The sequence below is a fragment of the Monodon monoceros genome, unplaced genomic scaffold (genome assembly GCF_005190385.1).
Source record: "Monodon monoceros isolate NGI ecotype Baffin Bay Population unplaced genomic scaffold, NGI_Narwhal_1 Super_Scaffold_15, whole genome shotgun sequence".
Lineage (NCBI taxonomy): Eukaryota > Metazoa > Chordata > Mammalia > Artiodactyla > Monodontidae > Monodon > Monodon monoceros.
Genome location: NW_021703771.1, coordinates 57,017,698 through 57,040,139, shown reverse-complemented (window position 1 = coordinate 57,040,139; position 22,442 = coordinate 57,017,698). Strand labels below are relative to the sequence as shown.

Here is a 22,442-nt window from a genome sequence, read left to right as displayed (position 1 = left end):
GACTGGTTCTAGGTCCTAGAAGAACAGGTGATCTGGGACTTCAGCTCCTCCATTCCCAGCAATTCCTGGAAAAGTTCTCTGGCAGCTAAGCCAGCCCTGGTTTTCCCTTCTTGAGAAAGAAGTTTCAAGAAGAGTAGAGCCTGCAGAAGTATTATTTTCCTCTGCCCCAACTTCTTGCAAAGACTGGGATAATTTACTGGAGAACAATGCCATTCATTCCACAGTTAGAGATAAAAAGGCTAAAAATCAAAGTGTAATCAATTAATCAGTTAACTAGCATGAATTATCATTTTAGATCTTTTCCTCTTGGAAGCACAGAGGATGGAGGATATTGTTCCAAAGAGCCACGTGTAGAGATAGGAAGAGGAGAGTAGCAAAGGCTGACTTGCAAACAGACATATGTTAAAAATTTCCTAGGGCCCCCTTGGGTTGGGTCAAGTACCCCTCCTTGCCTGGATGCTTTTTCAGGTGTAGTTAAGACTGTGTGCCACTCTGCTTCTCAAGTTGTGTTTTTTTTAACTTTTTATTTTATATTGGAGTATAGTTGATTAACAATGCTGATATACAGCAAAGTGATTCAGTTATACATATACATGTAACTATTCTTTTTCAAATTCTCCTCCCATTTAGGTTGTTAGATACTATCGAGCAGGGTTCCCTGTGCCATACAGTAGTAGGTCCTTGTTGGTTATCCACTCTAAGCATAGCAGTGCGCACGTGTCGATCCCAAACTCCCTACCGTAAGTTCGTTCTCTGAGTCTGTGAGTCTATTTCTGTTTTGAGAAGACTTTGTTTCGGCTTAAGGGACTTTTTTTAAAAATTATGATTTTTAAAGTTCTGAGAAGATCTGTCACTGAGAAAGAGAGAAACTTAGAATATACTCAAATCCATTCAAGTATAGGTGACTTGACAATAATTTTTCAGTTTCTGGATCATATCAGAAACAGTCTTTTCAAAATTGTTTGCCTTTGGTCTTCCTGGCCTCATGCAGCCTCTTCGCTCTAAGCCCATTGTTTCCACCTCCTCGTCCCTCTTGCTGTCAGCGGGCGGTTCTGTGTATCTGCAGGGCTAGCACGGGTATCTACAGAGTGGGTGGTAGATACCATCTGGTAGTGTCCAGAGCAAGGTGTGAGCTAAAGGTCATAGCATAGTGGCTATTCCCATGCAGTGAAGGAGAACTTGGTTATCTGAGCTTGTAAACTCCTTGAAGGACAGGCAATGTCTTATTTTGCTTTGTTTATACAGCACTTAACACAATGCCTAGTGCACCCTGCGCTCTCTAAAAGTGATTGTCACTGTGGCTATCCAAGAGTGCAGTCATGGGAGAAATTTCACTTTCTAAGTTTTACAGTTCCACTTTGTTGGAATGTGTGTGTTTTTTTAAAAATAATGACTTCAGATTGTTTCCATAACCAGTAATGCCATGCAAATAATTTTAAATGTATGAATAATAGTTGAAGAAAGTCCTGAAAGCAAAGGTGAAGCAGTAGCTTGGGGTGTCAAATCAAAAGGAAAACCCTAGACACGAATGAGAGACTAAATAAACAGGGAATATAGTAACTGGCAAGAAGAGCAGGAGAGAGAGATGTGGAAGACAGCTCTGGTAGGAATCAGCATCCATCGTCCAAATGAGTCAGGACCCAGATGCGAATTCCAGCTATGCCTAGTGGGGACAGGGGAAGAAAGAGAGCATGAGAAAAGAGTCAACCATAAATACTTATCTCGGGCTCTGAAATGAAGAAGTGGCTCAAGGAAGCCCCAGGCATGTCATGCCACTTGATTTCTGGCAGGGGCAGATACTGAAGGAATAGCATTCTAGGCAAAAGGCACACACCGTGGAAAGTCTTGAGACGGGCAAATGCTTGTTGTGTTCAATGATCAGGAAGGAAAGTGAGTGGGTGGAGCTGAGTGAGGCAGGTAGTAATAGATGAGGCTGGAGGTGTAACAAGGGACAGATTATGTAGGTCCTGCCAGGGCTGGGAAGCCACGGCAGGGCATGAGAAGACAAGTGACATGACTAATCCAGCTGCCAGGTTGAGAATAGACTACACTCCAGGATGGAAGTAGGAAGACTAGTTATGTGGGTATTTCAGAATTCCAGATGAGATAAGATGATGAAGTAAACAGTGGAGGTGGGTAAGAAATGTTTGGATTATATATGTGGAGGGCAGAGCCTACAGCATTTGCTGAAATATTGGGTGTGTGTAATGAAATAAAAACTAGAGTCGATGATGGTAAGGTTTTGGGGCTAAGCAAATGGAATGAGGGAGTCACCATCAACTGAGAAGGTGAAGACTACAGATAGACCAGGTTTAGAGAGAAAGATGGGAGTTCAATTTTGATATGTTAACTTTCATTTGTCTAGTAGACAGCCAAGGGGAAAAGACAAGAGTCTGAATAAAAGGGAGAGTTTGGGAGTCATGCGCATGAGATGTTTTAAAAAGCCATCTGATCACCAAGTGAGTGAGGGTAGATCCAGAAGAGAGGAGAACCAAGGAATGGGCCCTAGAACACTCCAATGTTAGCGAAGAAAGGGAAAGACCAGCCATGGAGACTGAGAAGAAGGGACTAGCAAAGCAGGAAAAACAATCAGGAGGATATGTTGTCCAAGAAACCAAAGATGAGGGAGAGAAAAACAGACAAAATGAAGCTGCTAAATTAGTAAGACAATGACTGAGAATCAATATTTCCCCATTTTCCTTGCTACTACCTTGATCCAGGTCCCAACTACTCTTTCCTTCCTTCCAATATTTCCCAAACCACTCTGCAGATCACCATTAAGCATATATTTCTAGAAAACCTCCCTTGATGTATTCCTCTTATGCTTAGGAGGTCTTACCATGAGTCTAGGAACCAGTTCCTGGCCTGGCTTTTGAAGTTATTGTGAATGTGAACTCCGTGTTCCTTTGCAACTTACCTTCTGTTCTCTCCATTTTAAACTCAGTGCTCCAGACAGGCCATGTGTCTTGCAGGCTTTACTTCTCCCTGGCTCTGGGTCTTAACCTTGGAGGTATTTCCCTCTAAAAGATTGCCCTTGAACTATTTCCTTGATTCATACAAATCCTTCAGAGTATACCTCAAGTTGTTTCTTCCCAGAGAGCATTACCTTCTTTTTGATGTTCCTTCAGGGTGTTAAGGATAGGGCAGCTCTCATAGCTGGTTCCCAATGCCGTCAACAGCATCCCATGAGTGTTTATAAGATTCTTAAGAGTCTTTTAAAAAATCTATTTCTTTATCTATTTAATAAAATGAATAAGATCTGGATTCCTTCTCACTTAACTTGGAAGACTGGATATTTACATCTTAAATTTCTATTTTCCCTCTCTTCTGGTATCTGCTGTTAGCTCATAGGTATAAAATTTCATTAAGAGCAAGTTTCTATTTCAGGTTTGCATCTATGAAATGAAGGTAATTTGCATGCTCAGGCAATGTCAGAATTCCTGGGAGACTGGAGAATGAGGAAGATGTGCTATACCGATCACAAGACCTTGGTAAATGGATTGTAACCTCCGACTCTCTAGAAACACTAACCACAGATAATCCTTTTGACAGATAAATTCATGAAATTGAAACATTATGTATACCTGGGTAACTGTTTCATTGATGAAATGGAAATAACAGCTTTATTTCAAATAGGGCTTGGGCATTAAAATTAAAAGGCAGGTATATGGGACACAAGGATAATACAAAGCTAATGTTTCAGAAAGGCCATTGACCAACTCTACAGGTACTGAATTGCTTTCGCATTACGAAAATAGTTTTCTATTGATATGTTCCATGTTTTAAAAAAGATATACACAGCTTTTGAGATTACTTTCCTTATTCATTCTAGGATCAAAATACCAAGAGTACCACTGCATTAATTCCTTCTTTATCTTCCAGCAGTTGGTTTATAGGCCAGTCCATGCCTTATATTCTAGTAAAACTTAAAATTTTATAACCAGCCACATACGGTCTCCCTTTCTTATCATAGGGTCTTTTGGGAACTGACCTATCCATAAGTGTAGGGCAATGAAATACAGCCTATATTTTTCACCATGAACAAAAAGTAAATTAATTCTCTCAGTCTCCACTGGGAGCCCAGTATGTACCAGCATTGTGCAAGACTGATGCATCTTGATGAATAAAGTCTGAAGTCTAGAAGAATAGAAATATTGAGAAAAGAGTCTACAAAGAATTTGTTTAAATCAGTTCCAGAATTTCCTGAACCTTCCAATATACAAATAATTCAATGACATACCTGAATTGACAATAACCTCCATTCTGACCAAGAGTCAACTCTTGGTAGACTGTGGCAACAGAAGTGAAAGAACAAAAATAACAAATATGAAATACATAATTTGAATACCCCACTGTAGCACCTTCTCAGATTTCCTTCCTTTGCTTCTACTGTGAACCCATGGCAGTGTTATCATGTTGCAGAATGGTCAGTACTCAATGTTACCTCTCCTTTAACCCATCACCCAAAGAGAACATAACCATAACATTGTGTTAATGAAAGTAAATTATAAAATATACAAATAAATTTTAAAAGTTGAAAGAGAAGACTGTGAATAATCCACAGATTAAACACTAAATAATTAAATACTTGAGAGCAGGCTATACTTGTAGGACTAGACCCTTTTGGTATAATTTTATAAATATACAATAAATTTGTGTCAGAATTTCTTAGTGTATATCATTGCCAGACCTGTAGAGTAAGAAAAGAATGTTTTACATTAAATTTATTTTGTAAGCTGCTGAATATTTTCTTAGCCAATGTAAAATACAATGTAGTATTCACACAGCAAAGTGAATATATTTCACTTAGATTACTTCATAAGATAATATTTTTTTCCTCTCTGTTAAATGATAAGGAGCATGCTACACTTTACAGGACAATTATTTATAGCCTATATTGAATATGATCCAGGTTCTCAATGTCTTCCATATTTTTTGCTCATATGCCCTCTTAATGCCCTGACATAGTAATAGACTATAATAGCGAACTCATAAAATGCAAGAGCCTTTGAAAGACATTTCCTTAACTCTTCAACTAATTGGCTGGAAAGTTAATGTGACTTCTCAGATTATTAACATTGTAACTGATAACACAAGGTAACACATTTGGAATTTGGAAATGCTTTAGGGAAAAATGCAGGGGACGCGGGTTCTTGCCCCGGTCCGGGAAGATCCCACATGCCGCGGAGCGGCTGGGCCCGTGAGCCATGGCCGCTGAGCCTGCGCGTCCGGAGCCTGTGCTCCGCAGCGGGAGAGGCCGCGGCAGTGAGAGGCCCGCGTACTGCAAAAAAAAAAAAAAAAAAAAAAAAAATTATAAGCTTGGTTTTATTCCAAAATAAAGTGTAAATGGAATGCCTTTTGCTGGGCAAGGGTTTTCAATAAGCAGAAAAACAAAACAAAACAAAACAGAAAAACCATATGGCATTCTCTTCTCTCTCTAGCCCCCAAATCCCACACTTCTTCCTTCCCTCCCCCTTGTCTTCCTGCCTTCCTTCTAGTACATGTGGTTTATTGGATACGGGTGCAAATGACTCATTTTAGTTCCATAGATCTTGTTCAAAGATAATATAATGGCTCACAAGGGCATACTGGCATAATTTTCATGGCAGAGTTGCATAGTTAATAAATCAAACACAGGAAATCAAGCTATAAAATAAGTATTGAAAATTCTTGTTCCAAACTCTGTGCCTTCTCTAACGTCAGCCCCTAGTATATCACCCCATGACCTCACACACACTTCTACGATGTGATGAAGCATTCAAATTACATTTTCTGCCCGAAATTTTAGATACTTTTCTCTTTACCAGTCCTAATAAACCCAAAATCTATTCATTGGATTTTGAATGTATGTTTTTTAAAAATTTTTTTTCAAAAAGTTTGGTTTGGTTTTAATTGATGGTGATACTGGGAATCAACAGTCCTGGATTCAAGTCTTGCCTCTGCCATGACCTTGTGTGTTCCACTGTGTGTCAGCTCACATGTCCTTATTGCTTCTTGATTCCAGATTGGCATGTTTCTATTAGCAAGTATTCTATCACTTGTACCACAAATATTGTGACCTTGCCTAGATTGTAAACCATTGCACTGCCAACAAAATCTCTGCATTTAATTTGTAGAGTACACATCGTCCTGGAGACACAGTCTATACTCTTCAGTGATGATGAGAAAGAATTAGAGAATTATTAGAAGTCTCAAACTATTAAATGGTGAATTAATAAGGGAAGAGACAGAAATAAAAGTAATTCTCTTAATCATTTCTGGTATAAAACAAGGGCTGGATCAACCAGTAGCAGAGGGAAACAATAGAAAGAGTATACATAAAGTTTAAGACTGTGAGGATAGCCAAACTGAAGTGAGAATGACAAGATCCTATGTGCAGAGATTTCCTATATCTTCTTTATGACTTATTTTCTCTTATACTGTCAGCAAATAACAAACATAAATGTAAATAAGTTTACCAGAGATGTGTTTCAAGAATAGGAATTGACTTATATTAACATATAAAGGTTGAGTGACCTAATTCTGTCATGTTAATGAGCCCTATTCTTGGGCAGACATGAATTTTATTATTTAAAAAAAATTTTTTTTAATTGAAGTATAGTTCATTTACAATATTGTGTTAGTTTCAGGTGTACAGCAAAGTGATTCAGATATATACATAGTTTTTCAGATTCTTTTCTATTATAGCTTATTACAAGATACTGAATATAGTTCCCAGTGCTATACAGTAGGTCCTTGTTTATTTTATATATAGTAGTGTGTATCTGTTAATCCCAAACCCCTAATTTGTCCTCCCCGCCTTCCCCTTTGGTAACCATAAGTTTGTTTTCTATGTCTGTGTGTCTGTTTCTCTTTTGTAAATAAATTAATAGATTTCACATATAAGTGATATCATATAACATTTGCCTTTCTCTGACTTACTTCACTTAGTATGATATTCTCTGGGTTCATCCATGTTGCTGCAAATGGCAATATTTCATTCTTTGATTTTTAAATGACTGTTTCAAGAAGACATCAGCTATTGAGTAAAAGGCACTTCAGTGAAGTGGGCCTTTTTTCCCTGGTGCCGTCATCCTGGGAGAAAGAGCATATAGAGAGAAACGAACTGAATTATTTCAGTTTGAATTCAGATCACAAAGGACTTAAGTCATTAAATGGGGATCCTATATCAAGTTTATGTACCCTATTATTGACATAAGGTCTAAAACAGGATTACATATAAGGTGGGGGAAGGGTAACAGGGCAATTCATTGAAAGTAAGAGACAGAATAATCTGTGTATGGCTCTTACGGTTCCTACTTAGGGAACAAATGATTAAGATCTTTGAACAATCTAAATACCATAGCAGTTGAATATATACCACCGGGCAGGTCAACGTTTTAATATTTAAAATGCTATAAGTAAAATTTTGGTAAACTGGCGGATTTTTTTAAGAACCTATTTTACTTCCTTTAGTTGTTCATGGTGTGTTCCTGTAATGATTGAAAAGGGTTAAATTTGAACTGCTAAAACAAGTAGCTAAAAACTTATCTTCATCTAGTAAATTGTTAAATGCTGGCATAATATCCACTTTGATACAAAGCTGTGCTAAAAATGGGTTTTTAAAATGATTTTTACTGATTACCACTGTTTCTTCTAAAATTATGTAGATGGGAACACTAATTTGAGCCTGAAAGCTTTTATAATCGATGGTTACTTCTAAGCCAACTATAGGGTTTTCTATTTTTTATTATGTATAAAAATCAGTACTTCCTGCTTCAAAAAAGCGCTACCACTTTTGTTTAAATGATTATACTTACATTAAGATTATCAGTGTTAACATAAATCTAAGTTGACCATACATTCTGCTTTGGGCCACCTGCCATCACCTAGTATAGACACTTTCGACCCTGCTTATGAGTCTGCTGACTACTGGCTCATGGGTCTGAAGCAGTTCATCTGGACTGGGGGAAAACATTAGTTCATTATGGCTGCTGTAACAAATTACACAAAAATAGTGGATTAAAACGACATGTATTTCTTCTCTTACAATTCCAGAGGCCGCAAGTCCAAAATCATTTTCACTGCACTAAAGTCAAGGTCAACCAGCAGGGCTGGTTCCTAGAGAGGCGCTGAGGGCAGAATCCACTTCCTTGGTTTTACCAGCTTCTAGAGCTTCCTTCCTTGTATTTCTCGGCTCATGGCTCCTCCCTCCATCTTTAAAGCCAGGATCTTGGCCTTCCATTCTCTAGCTGCTTGGGTCACATCATCGTCTCCTCTGCTTCCTTCTTACAAGGACCTTTGTGATTACACTGGGCCCACCTGAATAATCCAGGATAATCTCCCCCACTTTAAGATCTTTAACTTAGAGTTGCAAGTCCATTTTGCCACATGGGACATGGACACTTTTAGAGGACTTTTATTCACCCTACCACAGGGGGTATACTTGGGGGGTAGGGTGGGGGCAGTGTGAAGCTTGAAGAACTCTTAGGTGACACTTTCAGACAGTAATAGCTCACATATGTTGAGTGTTCGCTATGGGCCCACGCAGGCACCATCCTGGATCCCCTATGAGCATCAAACCATTTAATCTATAGCAATGGATCTTCATCCCAAGGCACCAAGAACCTGGGACTTTTAGAGTTAGAAAGGACTTTAAAATTTATGTTCTTGCCCATCTCATTTCCCACTTGAGGAATGAAGGCTTGAAATTAAGAAATTAATTGAAATTGAATTAATTGAAATGCAGAGATGAAGTGATTTATTCAAGGCTACACAGCGAGGGTGGCAAAGCCATTGGGGGCATACTGTGCTCTTGTCACTTAATCTAGGCTAAGAACACGCAGCTTTCCTGCTTCTCAAGGGCACACCTCATGTGATGGGCACAACCCCAAATTCGTTGTTTAAATCCTAACCCCCTGTACCTCAGAATGTAACCCTATTTGGAGATAGGGCCTTTTAAAAGGTAATTAAGGTGAAATAAGGCCTCTAGGGTAGGGCCTGAATCCAACATGACTGGTGTGGTCATAAGGCAAAGATACACCAGAGACACACAGTGAGAAAGTAGCTTCTGCAAGCCAAGGAGACAGGCCTCAGGACAAGCCAAATACCTTGATCTTGCACTTCAGACCTGTGAGAAAATAAATTTCTATTGTTTAAGCCACCCAATCGGTGGTATTTTGTATGGTAGCCTGAGCAAACTAATATACCCCGGATAGGCCACAGGCCTTAGAAACTCTTTGGACTAGAGGCAGCTAGTTCATGGTCCAGATTCCTGGGGTTTCCCAGAGGAAGAAATGGAGTTTATAAGTAATCTGCAATATTTATAAAAGCCTAAGGGAAATGCACAAAATAAAGTCTAACTAAAATTCCAGATTCCATTGCTTTGGGGTGGAATTACATCAAGTCAATATGGCGATATCAGCTATTTCATATGCGTCTAAAATTTTACTTAGCAACATGTCTTTGATTAATTTAAAATAAGAAAATTATTTATTGTTTAATAAACTTGGTTTGTCTGGTAAGTAAAAACTCAGGCTTTTTGATGGAGTGGAGGCTGAACAGAAATCTCTGCTCTGAGCTCCCAATTCCTTTATTCAAATCTTCCAAGACCCATGCTGTTTAATCCTCTTCAAATTGCTAGAGCTCTTTCAGGGGTGAGCTGAACAAATTATATGGCTTTAGTCATTTGTCACATCAGGGGTGTCGTGAGCCATTGTTTTCAGATCTGGGAGTATCAGTGACATTTGCTAGATGCTATGTATCTGGTTATTTTCCTGAAAGTCAATGAAATTTTAAGTGAAAATCATCCTAAGTGTATTGGTCAGGGTTCTCCAGAGAAACTAAACCAATAGAAGATCAGATAGATAGACAGATAGATAGATAGACATTTATACACACACACACACACACACACACACACACACACACACACACATATTTATTTTGAAGGATTGGCTCTGGAGCCAAGAAATCCTACTCTCTGCCATCTGGCTGCAAGCTAGAGAGGCTCAGGAAAGCAAGTGGTAATTCTAGCCCAAACTCAAAGACTAAGAAACCAAGGGAGCCAATGGCGTAAGTCCCAGTCTGAGTCCAAAGGCCTGAGGACCAGGAGCACTGATGTCCTAGGGCAGGAGAAAGTGGATGCCCCAGCTCAAGTAGAGGGAGGGAATTCATCCTTCCTCTGCCTTTTTGTCCTGTTCAGGCTTTCGGTGGATTGGATTAGATCCACCTGCATCAGCGAGGGCAATTATCTTTACTCAGTCTACCAACTGAAATGCTAGTCTCTTCAGAAGACACCCTAACAGACACACCTAGAAATCTGGACATCCCTTAGCCCAGTCAACTTGACACATAAAATTAACCATCACATCCAAATAACAAAATATGAAAATAACTTAATACAACAGGTGGATGGACCTAGCTCTTTAACCTAATAGAAGCAAAAGAAAAAAGCCAGAGCACCCAATGCAGATGCTAGGGTATCAAGCACCTTCAGTAGAATGTATCTGAAAGTTTGAAAAATGGTACTTTGAACAGAAATGTACTTTATTCAAAAAATAATAGAAATGTATGAAGAACACACACTAGTATTAAGACTGGAGGTTTATTAAATGCTTTATCGTAAAGTATTAAGCCCACTCCATTACAATACACAGGCTTGATGTTCTAACAAGTAACACCGTGCCTCAGTCCAAGGAAGCTCGTGATGCTAATACAAGGTGGAATTGTGGGGAGCTACAAATACAAAGCTATCTTCCTTCTCCTCTTCCACAACAACTGCAATACTGATGTTCAGAAATGTGTATGCATTGGGAAAAACTTGTAAAATTTCCTGAGTATTCCGTCAAACAATTTTTTAAAATTAGGTTACCTTAATGGAAAACATGAAAATTTTCTGATGGAAAATCCATTTTAATATTTATTGTCTTCAATAACTGAGAACCACAATCCAAAATATCTATTACACCATAAGAAAGTCTTCGGAGTTATCATAAGGCTTTCTAGCATAAGGTAGATTTCAAGGCAATGTATCAAGGACTAAATTTTCTTCAACCACCAACTTAGTGATATGCAAAGATAAAAGAAATGTCAAGGTTAGCTGATTGTCTTCCAAATAACAGGATCTAAAAGATATTGGGGGAAAACAAGGATGTGGGAGTGAGTGGATATTAGATGATAAGAGAGACGGCTAGGAAAAGGTACTGAGACTAGTTAGCATTAACTAGCATGTATTTTTATTCATTAGTCAATCTTTTCTTCATATATATAATTATTTCAAGATAGCACTTCTAAACACTAAATTGGTTCATTCATTTTTCAAGTCAGTTGCAAAGAAATTTTGATTCTGAATATCTAAAGTTATAGTTGAGCATTTTGATATTTACCCCTAGGAATATCTGGCGTTCTCAGCCATGGCTCTTGAATACATGGTTTCTTAATAAAATATCACTAAAACAGAACTGATGTTGAAAAAAATACTACCTACCTAGAGCTCAGGGTACTAGTCACAACCAAACTCAACCAATTCTTGTCAATTAGCTACTCAGAACTAAGCCAATTTACCCAATTCACACTATTTAGCTTGCACAGAAGCTAGATCTTTTTCCTTTTAAATAATTTAACCGATCCTATATAAAAGCAGTTTTTCAGAAAATGACACCTAAGATTTGCATTGAATTTGGCACTTCTAGTCTACACTTTGATACCCTGCCTCTTCTAAACTGGACACTTTGCTCTATGAATATGACCATCAGTGAAAGAACTTTAAAGTAAAGAATAGGAACTTTAATTTGGATGGAAGTATTTTGTATTCATATTAATGAAAGAACCCATGCTTTCAAGGGGACGGAAAAAAATAAATTCATATGTAGTAATATAGAGTACTGCAATCCGTAATCCAAACATATAACCATCTCCATTACAGAATTAAGCAGCCAGGTCTAATACACTACAAACCATTTGATTCAAAAGGCTTATAACCAAGGCTTTAACAAGGGAACACTGGTGAAAATAGGTTTAGAATATATAGCCTTGTAAAATAAGATATTTTTTCAACATTAAAACCTTGTTTCAGAAGTTCCCCGCTTCAAGTTGTTACTCAAAAACTCATCATGTTCAAAACTCAAATTATTGTGAGATCTTGAAATCATAAGAAGCTTCTCCTTATTGGTAAAGTCCTTCTTGATTGCAGCTTGGGGTACAAGCAGCCTCTCCATCGGGTCCTCTTTGTTCTCTAGTTTCATGTATCCTTTGCTGTTGCTTCGATCCAACCGAGGCCAACTTGGATGTTTCCGTTGTTCTGCCTGAACGGTTAAGGTGGAGTGACCCCGGTCTAAGTCTAAGGATTTCGAGTGTGACGAGAGCAAATGCAAGGATGTGTTGGACCCAAACTGTCTTCTAGCATCCCCAGGAGACAAGAGCTGTCCAGCCCCAGGTCCAAGGGCCACAGAGGACTTGTACTGACTTGACAGTGACTCCCCAACAGAATTATTCCTTGGGAGCATCATACTGACTGGCTGGAAGGACTGACTGGTATTGGGCAAAGGGACCATAAGGGAGTCCATTGACAAATTCCTCGACCTACTTTTGAGGTTGTCAGCATCCTCAGTGATGTTATCTATACTGGGCTCATCAATAACGCAATTATTAAGTTTGATCACGGGCAATGTAAAAGTACTGATGGACGATGACACAATTGACTTGGTTTCACATTTCTTAGGGCCACTGGTCTTACCATCAGTTGTCTGGGAAGGAGGTGGATAGAGGCCACAAACAGAGTTAGCGCTGTCAGAGAGCAAAGGTGGCATAAGATGTCCAAAACTCTTACTTTCATTTCTCACCAGCTCATCCTCCTCAACAGAGCCGTCCATGCGAAAACTGCTCCTAAAACCTGAAAAAGAAGCAATGGTATTTGCTGCCAGTCTCGAGGCACAGGAGTTCCCATTCTGTTTTACCTCCGTTTCCCCCATTAGACCAGGGTAGATGCCATTCATATGCTTTTGCTCCTTGATTCTTAGCGTGTGGATGTCGATGACTGTGGAATAGATATCCCTCATATGTATGACTTTTGTTTCTTTGTCACGGTTCTCGTGAAGAATGGCGTTAGCACAAATGAAAATGAAAATGCCAATCCCCATTGTGAAAGGGCCAAGCATTTTCATGTTATCAGAATGCAAATGCTGCTCAAAGAAGCGAACCACCACACCACCTTGGCTCCGGATGACCTGAGTTTCGTTTGTTGACAATGTCGTCTCAGCATCGATAAAACGTTCTTTTTGAGGCCAGTATCCAAGGACTGCCATTGCGATTCCTACAATGGAGATAAGGACTCCTAAAATGAGGAAGAAACCAGATGGGGAGTAAAGCCGGATTTTGCCGCGAACAACCACGACATCGGCCCGAGGTCGACGCCTGACCGGTTTCTTCTCCTGGGCAGCAGGCGACGGGCTGAGGTTGACATGATGCTGCGATCTGGCAGAGTCTTGCCTCTTCAAGGCGGCCAGGCCAGTTATCACTCCACCAGTTGCTATCATAGTTCAGTCTTTTATGCTGAAAAGAATAGAAAAAGACGACAATCTTAAGTATGTTCTGAGGTATGCAGAGCAGTTCAGCACTTGTTTATATAAGACGTTATGGAAAAACCCGAGCGAACGTTTTGGCCGACGGTGTATATTGTTGTTATTGCTTCGTGTAATGCAGTGGGGCCGAGGAATAAGGCTTTAATTTGGGTAGAAGTTTTGTTTATTGACTAATGTAAAATTCTGGAGATTCCCTTTTTTGGCTGAATTAGTGTTTCTATTATTAATGAAATGTGAGCTCAAGGTATATTTTACTTAAATAATTTTATCACTTATTATATAAAACAGTTCCTTGGTCACAAGATACACATATTCTCTATCTCTGTCTCTCTCTCTCTCTCTCTGTCTCTGTCTCTCTCTCTCTCACACACACATCGTCCTTCATTATCTGTTATTTTAAAGAAACAGAAAAATCCAGAACACTTAATAGGCCCCAAACAAACTCTAGATTTACAAATAGAATACATTCCAGCAACTCACAGTTCTAAGACCATTCTTGTGAAGGTCACCAATGAACTCTTAGCTACCACGTTTAATTTCTCCTGCTCAATTCTCATCTTCCTCACTTCTCTCTTTCCATGGATATTACCTGACCCTTCCTTTCTTGAAACTCTCTCTTGTCCAGCTTTTTATGATACTAAGTCTTCTGCCTCTTCCCTGACCTCACTGACTATTTCGATTCTGGCTCATCTTCTCTCACCTACAAGTAGACCACCTTCCCTCCAGTGTCCTGTCCTTGGCCATCTTCTCTTTATGCTCTCCTTTGGTATTCATTTTCCCTCCCACGCTTTCCACCATTTCCTTTAAGCTAATGAGTCCCAAGTCTGTATTTCAAACTGTAGCCTGAGTTTCAATTTCACATTTCCAGCTCTCCACTGGGGGACATATATATGTACATTCATGTTCCTCTAGCAAAGCTGAACTCACCTTCCATCCCACAGCACACAGAGCTGGACTCACCTTCCACCCATACTACTTGACTTGTCTGACTTTTTCAATGCTCTCAGTTCTCAGGCTTGACTCTCCATAGTTACCTTTAACTCCTCCCTTCCTTCTTCCTCTCATCTTCCAATCAGGTTCTAACTCCTAGAAATTTTCACTATAGAATGTCTCTCAATTCTACCCCTTCATTCCAATCCTGCTCTTCCCAGCCTAGTGCAGGTCTTATGAACTCTTACTAGACCATTATAATAACTTCCCAACTGGTCTTCCAAACTCCATTTCTCTTCCTCCACAATCAAGCTCACACGCTGAGGGCAGATTAATTATCCTAAAATACAGTTCCGAAGTTGTTTAAAGAGTGGAAGAATGGATAAAATATTCCCCACTACCTACCAAAGTTTTAATCTGGGATTTCAAACCCATGAATTCAACTACTGCATTTAGCTTCATCTCCAGCTGCTCTCTTTCATTTACAAAAACTAAAACGCAACCATATTGCCTGTACTCCATACTATACCATTTCTGAGACTCCGTTAATAATGTTTCATCTGTCTAGATCCCCCTTTTCACATATTTCACATATTATCCTCTGGCTAATCACTGAAGCTGATATTCCACTTCCTTTATAAAGCCTTCTCTGACTCACTAAGCAAACCCCTACACGAGTTCATTCCTCAGAGCATTTTAGCAAGTGTTCTACGGCACTCACCATATTATAATGTCTTAGTTCTTCCACTTCTTGTGGTCAAACATCAAGTTCAATCCACATTTTTATTATCAGAAAGATTTAATATAATACCTTACACATAGCTAGTGTCAAGAGATATTTGCTAAAATGCTCAGTAAGGGAGTAATACTTTTCCTGAGATTTGCTACATAATCATAATATTACTATACTAACTTTCCCAGTTAAAAATTTGAACAAATTTAATGCCAAAATAAACAGCAACATTTTGTGACTTGGTAAAATATTTGTCATTATTTGTGATGAATAGCTCTCAAGCTGCCAAATCTGGCTGGTAGAAAACAGAGAATATTTTAAGACCCACAAGGTCTCTGGCAAATTTCTGAGAGGGTTGCTTCATGGCATCGAATTCTGTCTTGCAAAATCAAGCTCTCCTTTTGAATTTCTATTTATGATTTTTGAATTGTCCTTAAATAACAGGGTCGTGGATGGTATCTGTAGTTTTAGCTAGCTGAACTGGCTGGTGAGTAAATCCAGGCTTCGTTGGAATTGTAAGTTAGATTAAAGTTAGCTGAATATTGGAAGAACGAACCATATTATAACCCATAGCTCTAGTCTGTGAAATTTATCAAAGTATACATACCATAGCTTAGAACCTTTGCCAAACCTTGGCTAAAACAAAGCTTAGCGTCAACCTACGTTTTCTTGAACGAAAAACAGCTTCGAGCTCTTGAAAAAATGCTTAGATTACATAGGAGCCATCTAACTCAATTATTTCCATAATGGCAGGATAAGAATTTTGTCTAAACTCTTTCTGAATAGAATGAAAACAAGGGCAAAAGACTCGCATCTGGTTTAAAAGCAGCCTCGGTGAATTCCCATTCCATACACATTCCCAGTCCTCCCCAACTTGGGAAAACATTTTCTGCTAGTGATGCCATTTTCTATTCCTGAAGCTGATAGAGGAAAAGGGGCTGGAAGAGAAAAAAAATAGTTTGAGAAATACAGATGAGGAGAGAAGGTGGAAAAGTGCAGTGAGTGACTGGGCTCTTTTGTGAGCAAGCACAGCCAGTCAGAAGAGACAGGAAGAAAAAGCAAGGGCCGTTTAAGAATGTGAACGAAGGGAGGGAAGATTCCTGGAGGAGTTTATGAATCGAGATGAGAATGAGGGGGAGACAGAGGCTCACACAGCTTCTTCAGCCAGTCCGCCCTGGCCAGCCGGACAGGGGCACCAACACGCCCAAGGATCGGCAAGCTCAGGGTGGGTGTCTGTCCTCCCTCAATTCCAATCAAGGCAATTCAACACTATGTGAGCCTCTCTTGGGATTCAGGACCCCAAGCTGACCCTGAGTTGGCAAAGCAAAAGTGCGCAAACTCAGTCCCTGCTTCAAAGAGCTTGCAAGCTAATGAAGGGGCTCATACACCTACATAAAACATAATGTGGTAACCCCTAGAATAAAAGTTTCAATCAGGGAGGACCTTGACAGCAGGCTTCATGCAGGCGAGAGCATTCTAACATTTATCACGGTAAAAAAATCAAGTGAATGGCACTTCGGGTAAGGTCAAGAAAAAGAAAGGCTGGGGAAGAGAGCTCTGCCCAGCCTTTGGCACCCAGCGCGGCACTGAGGGAGGGAACCAGGCAAGGCTAGAGAGGAAGGGGAGGGCCAGGTCTTGGGAGGGAGTAAGAGTCATTCCCGAATGCTTGAATGCTACACTCACACTCAGTGGAGTTGGAGGAAGATGCAAAACACAGTTGTTGTCATCTTAGGAAAATGAATCTCAACTTGTAGATGAAAGCCGTAATGAGGGACTGATATTGGGAAATAGCATGAGGATGCTAAAGGCAGCTTTGCAATAAGAAACTTAGTGAAACTATAAAGCCTAGAGGCAGTGAATGCACAGGCCTCAGCATCTTCAAACTGCAATGTCAGCTTGGTCCAGTGTGTTCAGTACATGCAAAAACAGCTTAAGTCTACTTCTTTACTTATGCTGCAAAGCCACATCTCTTCCATCCTACACTTTTACGACTTTTCTTTTTTTGCTGGTGGTGAAGGGATTGGAGTATAGGGGCCCTGTTAACTACAGTTTTCTTATTGTAACAAATCATAGCATCCTTCTAAGTTTTAATAATAACAATAACAATAATTGTAATAATAGCTAACACACAGTGCTCATAGGCACCACTCGAAGTGTTTTAGGTATAAGAACATATTTATTCTCATAGCAATTCTGGAGGTGGACACAATCATTATGATCATTATGATCTCTATTTTGCAGATGAGAAAACTGAGGCTCAGAGAGTTTAGGTGACTTGCCTAAGGTCACACAGCTCAGAGGTGGCTCCAGAGCGTATGCTCTTACAGAATTTGAGAAGGGGATGGGCCTCTAAATTTGCTCTGAATTTGCTTTTGCTTGAGGTCTTCTTTCCCTGTCCGTTTTCTTTTTTTGATTCCTGTTTCTGCCAGAACGCCAGACCCTAAAGAATGCTTTGTGCCTTTAAAACTGTGACTATGAACCAACTGACTTCCATTTCCATTTCATGGGGAGTAGGTGAGGGTGAAGACCCGTCCTTGGGTGAGCACTGCCCTCTCACATCTGTCTAGATCACCTTCAGCATATGAAGGTGCAGACTCAGAACAGACCACTCTCCACCCCGACTCCCCTCCTTACTCTACCATCCCGGATAGGGTAGGGCTGGGGCTTATTTCCTCAAAAATCCAAGTGAAGAATTTTTCTACACTGAATTTCATTTTGTTAACTTGGGCACAGAGTTTTTGTTTATCAGTCTCTCTGGATCCAAGGCTTCACCCAAACTTCTGAAACTTGAAGAAAGCCCTCTGGTATTCCCCTAGAGACCTCCTCCTAGGTGGACATTGTTAATTTATGTAAATATTCATTCACGTAATCAGTAAAAACTGATATCTGGTGCTGTAGTAGATATAGGGCTCAAAATATGTGTCCTGGCCTAAAGAATATAATGATTAGCAGCTATTATTTTGAGGGGGTCATTCAACTAGCCTAACGAGAGGGTCAGCTACACTCAGTGTTTCCATAGTCTCCAAAGAGATATCATGATTCTGTCAAACGCCAAGCTAAAAGACAGATATACTTCTGTTAACAATACAAAACAAAAAAAATTAGTTCGGGTTAACTTTTAGCTACATACCAATCGTCCTATTTTTTCATTCTCAGTGTTCATAAATCAGCTACAATCTTTCTAGCAACAGCTATAAAGATCAGCAGCTAAAATTTCACACAACACACCCGCTTCTTCACTGTGCAAACCAGGATCCTGTTGGGCTATCTCCAGGCCTTTGCCATCGTACCCACTCATCGTAGAGCTCAGAAATCATCAGTAGGAATTCAATTTCATTTGCTACCTTTCTCACTACAGACGCAGACTCTTGCATTCTTTCAAGCACACTTAACATCTACTCGTCTACCTTGGGCTCATCTCTCCTCTGGACCATGTTTATTGTACACCTTTCAGCTGAAAGCTCTTTCTCCTTGACAAGGAGGATTTCTGCCTGTGTATCACGTATCAACACTACACCATCGCATCTAACTGTCAGGTTTATCCTCTCCTATTCTTGCTCTGATTATACTTCTAAAAGTCTTATTGTTGTTGTCCTTTACCCTTTTTACAAGTTTAAGCACATTCTGGAATTCGCTTTTCACAGCCCTAATCCATACAAGTTTTGAATATTCACAGCCCCATGGAAGTTTATTCCTGTACACTTAAGTCTTCTTCTGACCACACTGACCTACTATTCTGACCACACGTGAGCCTGTTATACACCAGATGTGATTCTAAATGCATTCACATGCTCATATCTAAGGTAATGGTAAGTAAATAGACTTGCAGAGTTGAAAGCTTTAGAAGACTTTGAATCCAGACATTCCTTTTAGCCAGCTAAAAACAGGAATGTTGTCTAAGATCTAACAATGAATTAGCAGAAAGAATAGGATTGGAATTTAAGTTTTCAGACTCCCAGGCCAATGTTCATTCTTGGTTAGATATTCCTCTTTGTATTATTTTTCATGCTATCTTCTAATGCCTCGCTCAGTGCCTGGAATGTAGTTAAGTGCTTAGCAAGTTTATTTGTTGACTGTAAACTGCCTTGATGAAGGCTTGACTATGACTGAAATATGCTAGTAACTAGGGACACAAAGATAATAACACCCGATCCTTGATTTCAAGGAGTATGGGGTCCAGTGGGAAAGCAAAGTACACGTTTAAAGTAGAATGAATGAATTGCTCTGATGGAGCTATACTAGAGAATGCTCTTCCACACTATCTGGAGGAGTCAAGGGAAGCTTCCAAGAAACAGCAGCAGGTCATGGAGACCTGGTGCATCAGTAGGAGTTTGCCATGCAGATTCCTAGGCATTCTCGTTCCTCACTGTTTCACAAGAGTCCTCGCCCTACAGTTTTTCTGCATCTTCTCAGCTGAAGTGTGTCTATTATTTTAAATATATTGGATATTGTCTTACGTATACTTTGAATTTTTATTCTAATCTCGAGGTTTAAAAAGTTGACAGACAGTGAGGCTATCTGCCAACAGGAAGTGAAAATTAATCTATGACTTCAAGACCAAACAAAAGCACTGTATTAAAACCCCATGTGGTATCCACAGATGTGACAGATGGAAATATTTTCTGTTCAAGCTAGAACAGTTTTAGGACTTCCTTCCCTGTAGAGACATTTTAAACTTTTAGAGGAGGATTTCTAATCTATATCTTTACCAGAGCTGAAAGAGAAAATGCCTATGGGTGACAGATAGCTCAATCATATTAAAGTTTAAAAAATAAGAATAGAATAGAAATCATTTTTTAATGTGTAGCATAATGGTTTTGCCCATGGGCCTTGAAATCAGAAAGACGGGTTCACACCCTTGCTCCATCACTTGATAGCCATGCAACCTTGGGCGTGTTGTTTTAAACTTTTCTCCTCTCAGTTCCTTCATGTATAAAATGGCAAAACCCGTCTTTAATACAGAGGATACAGTACACTGGGGGCAGAAGACCTGGGGGGACTTGAATCCTTACACACCACTTAATAGCCATCCTTGAAAAACTGGCTCAACCTTTGGAGCCTCAGTTTCCTCATCTGTAAAACGAGGATAGTACCAATAAGGTTGTTGTAAAGCAAAGGAAATGATAAATGCAAAGCACAGCTCAGTGTCTGGGAACTAAGGTCTACATCAGTGATGTCAGCTGTGTCTGATTTTAAGGTCTTCTTGAGGATAAAATGAAGCATATAAAGTGTTCACTATTACACTTTACAGTAATTTCTCAATAAACAATAGCTATTAACTCTTCATTGGTTGTTATTATTAACCCTTTCATTGCTCAGGTAGGCAAACTAAAAATATATTTTAATATATTGAGTTAAATAATTAATGATGGGTCACTGTACATGGGAAGGAAATTATGAGTGCAAGTTTGTCCTGGGATTTAGAGTCAAAAACTATCTGAGTGGCGTCTGTGTATTTTAGTGGCAGAAGCATTAATAATTTGGCGGTTGCAAAGAAGAGTTGAGTGTATGTAAGAGAGAGACAGGTGGGAAATATGTTACAGAAAGAATAAAGCATGATTTTCTTTTCAATGCATTCTGTTTGTTGAGATTTGGAGACTTGTCTCTGTCAAAAAATAATAGCAGTAATAAAAACAAGGTAGAAAAACCCAAACCAGTTCATCTGCTGTTTTTACTTAGTGATGCAATTAAATCATATGCCTGAGTAATCTGATGAATTCTGCAAGCACCATTCTGTTTCCATTGGGACACCTGGACATAAAACAGACTGAAAATGAAGAATATGGGTTGGGGATATGAGAACTAGAGAAGACGCTGAAAGGGTGACATAAAGTGAAAATTTACAATATGTGAATTTTGTGACAAGAAGTTTAAGCTATGATTTTATGTACATTCTGAAGACCTTTGCTGGCCTACCATGGAGAGAACGGTTTCTTAATACTTAGTATAGCTCTACTTCCACGTGAATGCTAGAACTAAAGGGAAATACAGAATTTTTTAATAATTAGCAGCATGATACCCAGTCATTAAAGATAAAATATCATTTTATGGTCAAGTACCTCCTAAACATGCAGAAATGCTAGGAATGGAAAATGCACTTGGAAATCTATATATGTTTTTTGTTACTGATGCTTTCATAATCTGCCAGCCTGACAAACTATAAAATATGGGCCTAAACCAATTATGAGCTGTGTAACAATGACGTGGAACAATTTCTTTCCAAGGGCTAAAAGCCAGGAAGCCCATGGAACACAAAAATCTTCAGAAGGCCAAATAACAGATCCATAATGAGCTGTTAGAAAAAACTCTGCTGAGAGCCAGTGGGAGACATTTTCCACAGGAACAGAAGAAATCAGAACCTCTTTCCCCAAAGTAGAAATATACTCCCCGCCCTGGATCCCAATTCTTCAAATCTGGACAAGTCCTTAGAAGGATTGTCACACTCCCTGTTCACTTTGTTTCCTGACAGGAAGTCGACTTGAAATTGGTGTAAAGAAGCTATCACTAAAGAAGTCACAAATTTACTAAGATGCAGGAAATTAGCTGAGATATTTCTGCATAAAGAGCTGAAGTATTTAAAATCACAAATTGGACTTTTTATATAGATCCCTGCTCTGCAGGAGAACATATTTCGTAACTTCACTTACAGGTAGGGTGACCATGTTTTTGAAGACGATATTGGAAAGTGAGACTCTAAAAAGTAGTAATGTCCTTTCCAGTGATTTTAAATGTCTGGAAAATCCAAACACATGCTGACATTCCTATAGGACAAGGGAAAAAGCTGGAGGGCAGTAGGAAGTTTCAATCCCAGTTGCTCCACTTTCTAGCCAATATCTTGTATATATCTGTCAGTTTTGCATGGAACACAGCTGTGCCAATACCGTTAAGGATGCAAAAAGTCTTACCTTCTTCTCTACTGTAAAGAAGGAACCACCTCTCACCAGAGCAAAAACACCATCTGAATTAGCAGTGAGCCATGTCATCTTTTAATCCACAGGAACAGTACGGTAGTACATCAAATTTCTTATAAAGTTTTCCAACTGTAGCTTAGTAGCTCTAAGCTACATAGCATTTTTAAAACCCTAGAAAAACATTAGGAAATAGTTCAAAGTCCATCTAGAGAATTTACTTTTTTCCCCATAATCAAAATCTGAGCAGGACTGCCTTTCAGGCAAAATAGAAAGTGGTATGAAGAGAGGCCTTGTGAGGGATGGCAAGAC

At 39.3% G+C, this 22,442-nt stretch overlaps 1 protein-coding gene across 1 annotated transcript in view; it reads right to left on the bottom strand.

Annotated features, from left to right (window-relative positions):
* Positions 1-10,584: 10,584 nt before the first annotated feature.
* Positions 10,585-22,442, bottom strand: part of TMEM200A (transmembrane protein 200A) — a 70,932-nt gene continuing 59,074 nt past the window's right edge. The window contains exon 2 of the mRNA XM_029224032.1: positions 10,585-13,530. Within this exon, the coding sequence (XP_029079865.1) occupies positions 12,039-13,514 (1,476 nt within the window). The 5' untranslated portion in view covers positions 13,515-13,530 and the 3' untranslated portion in view covers positions 10,585-12,038. The remainder of the gene's footprint in view (positions 13,531-22,442) is intronic.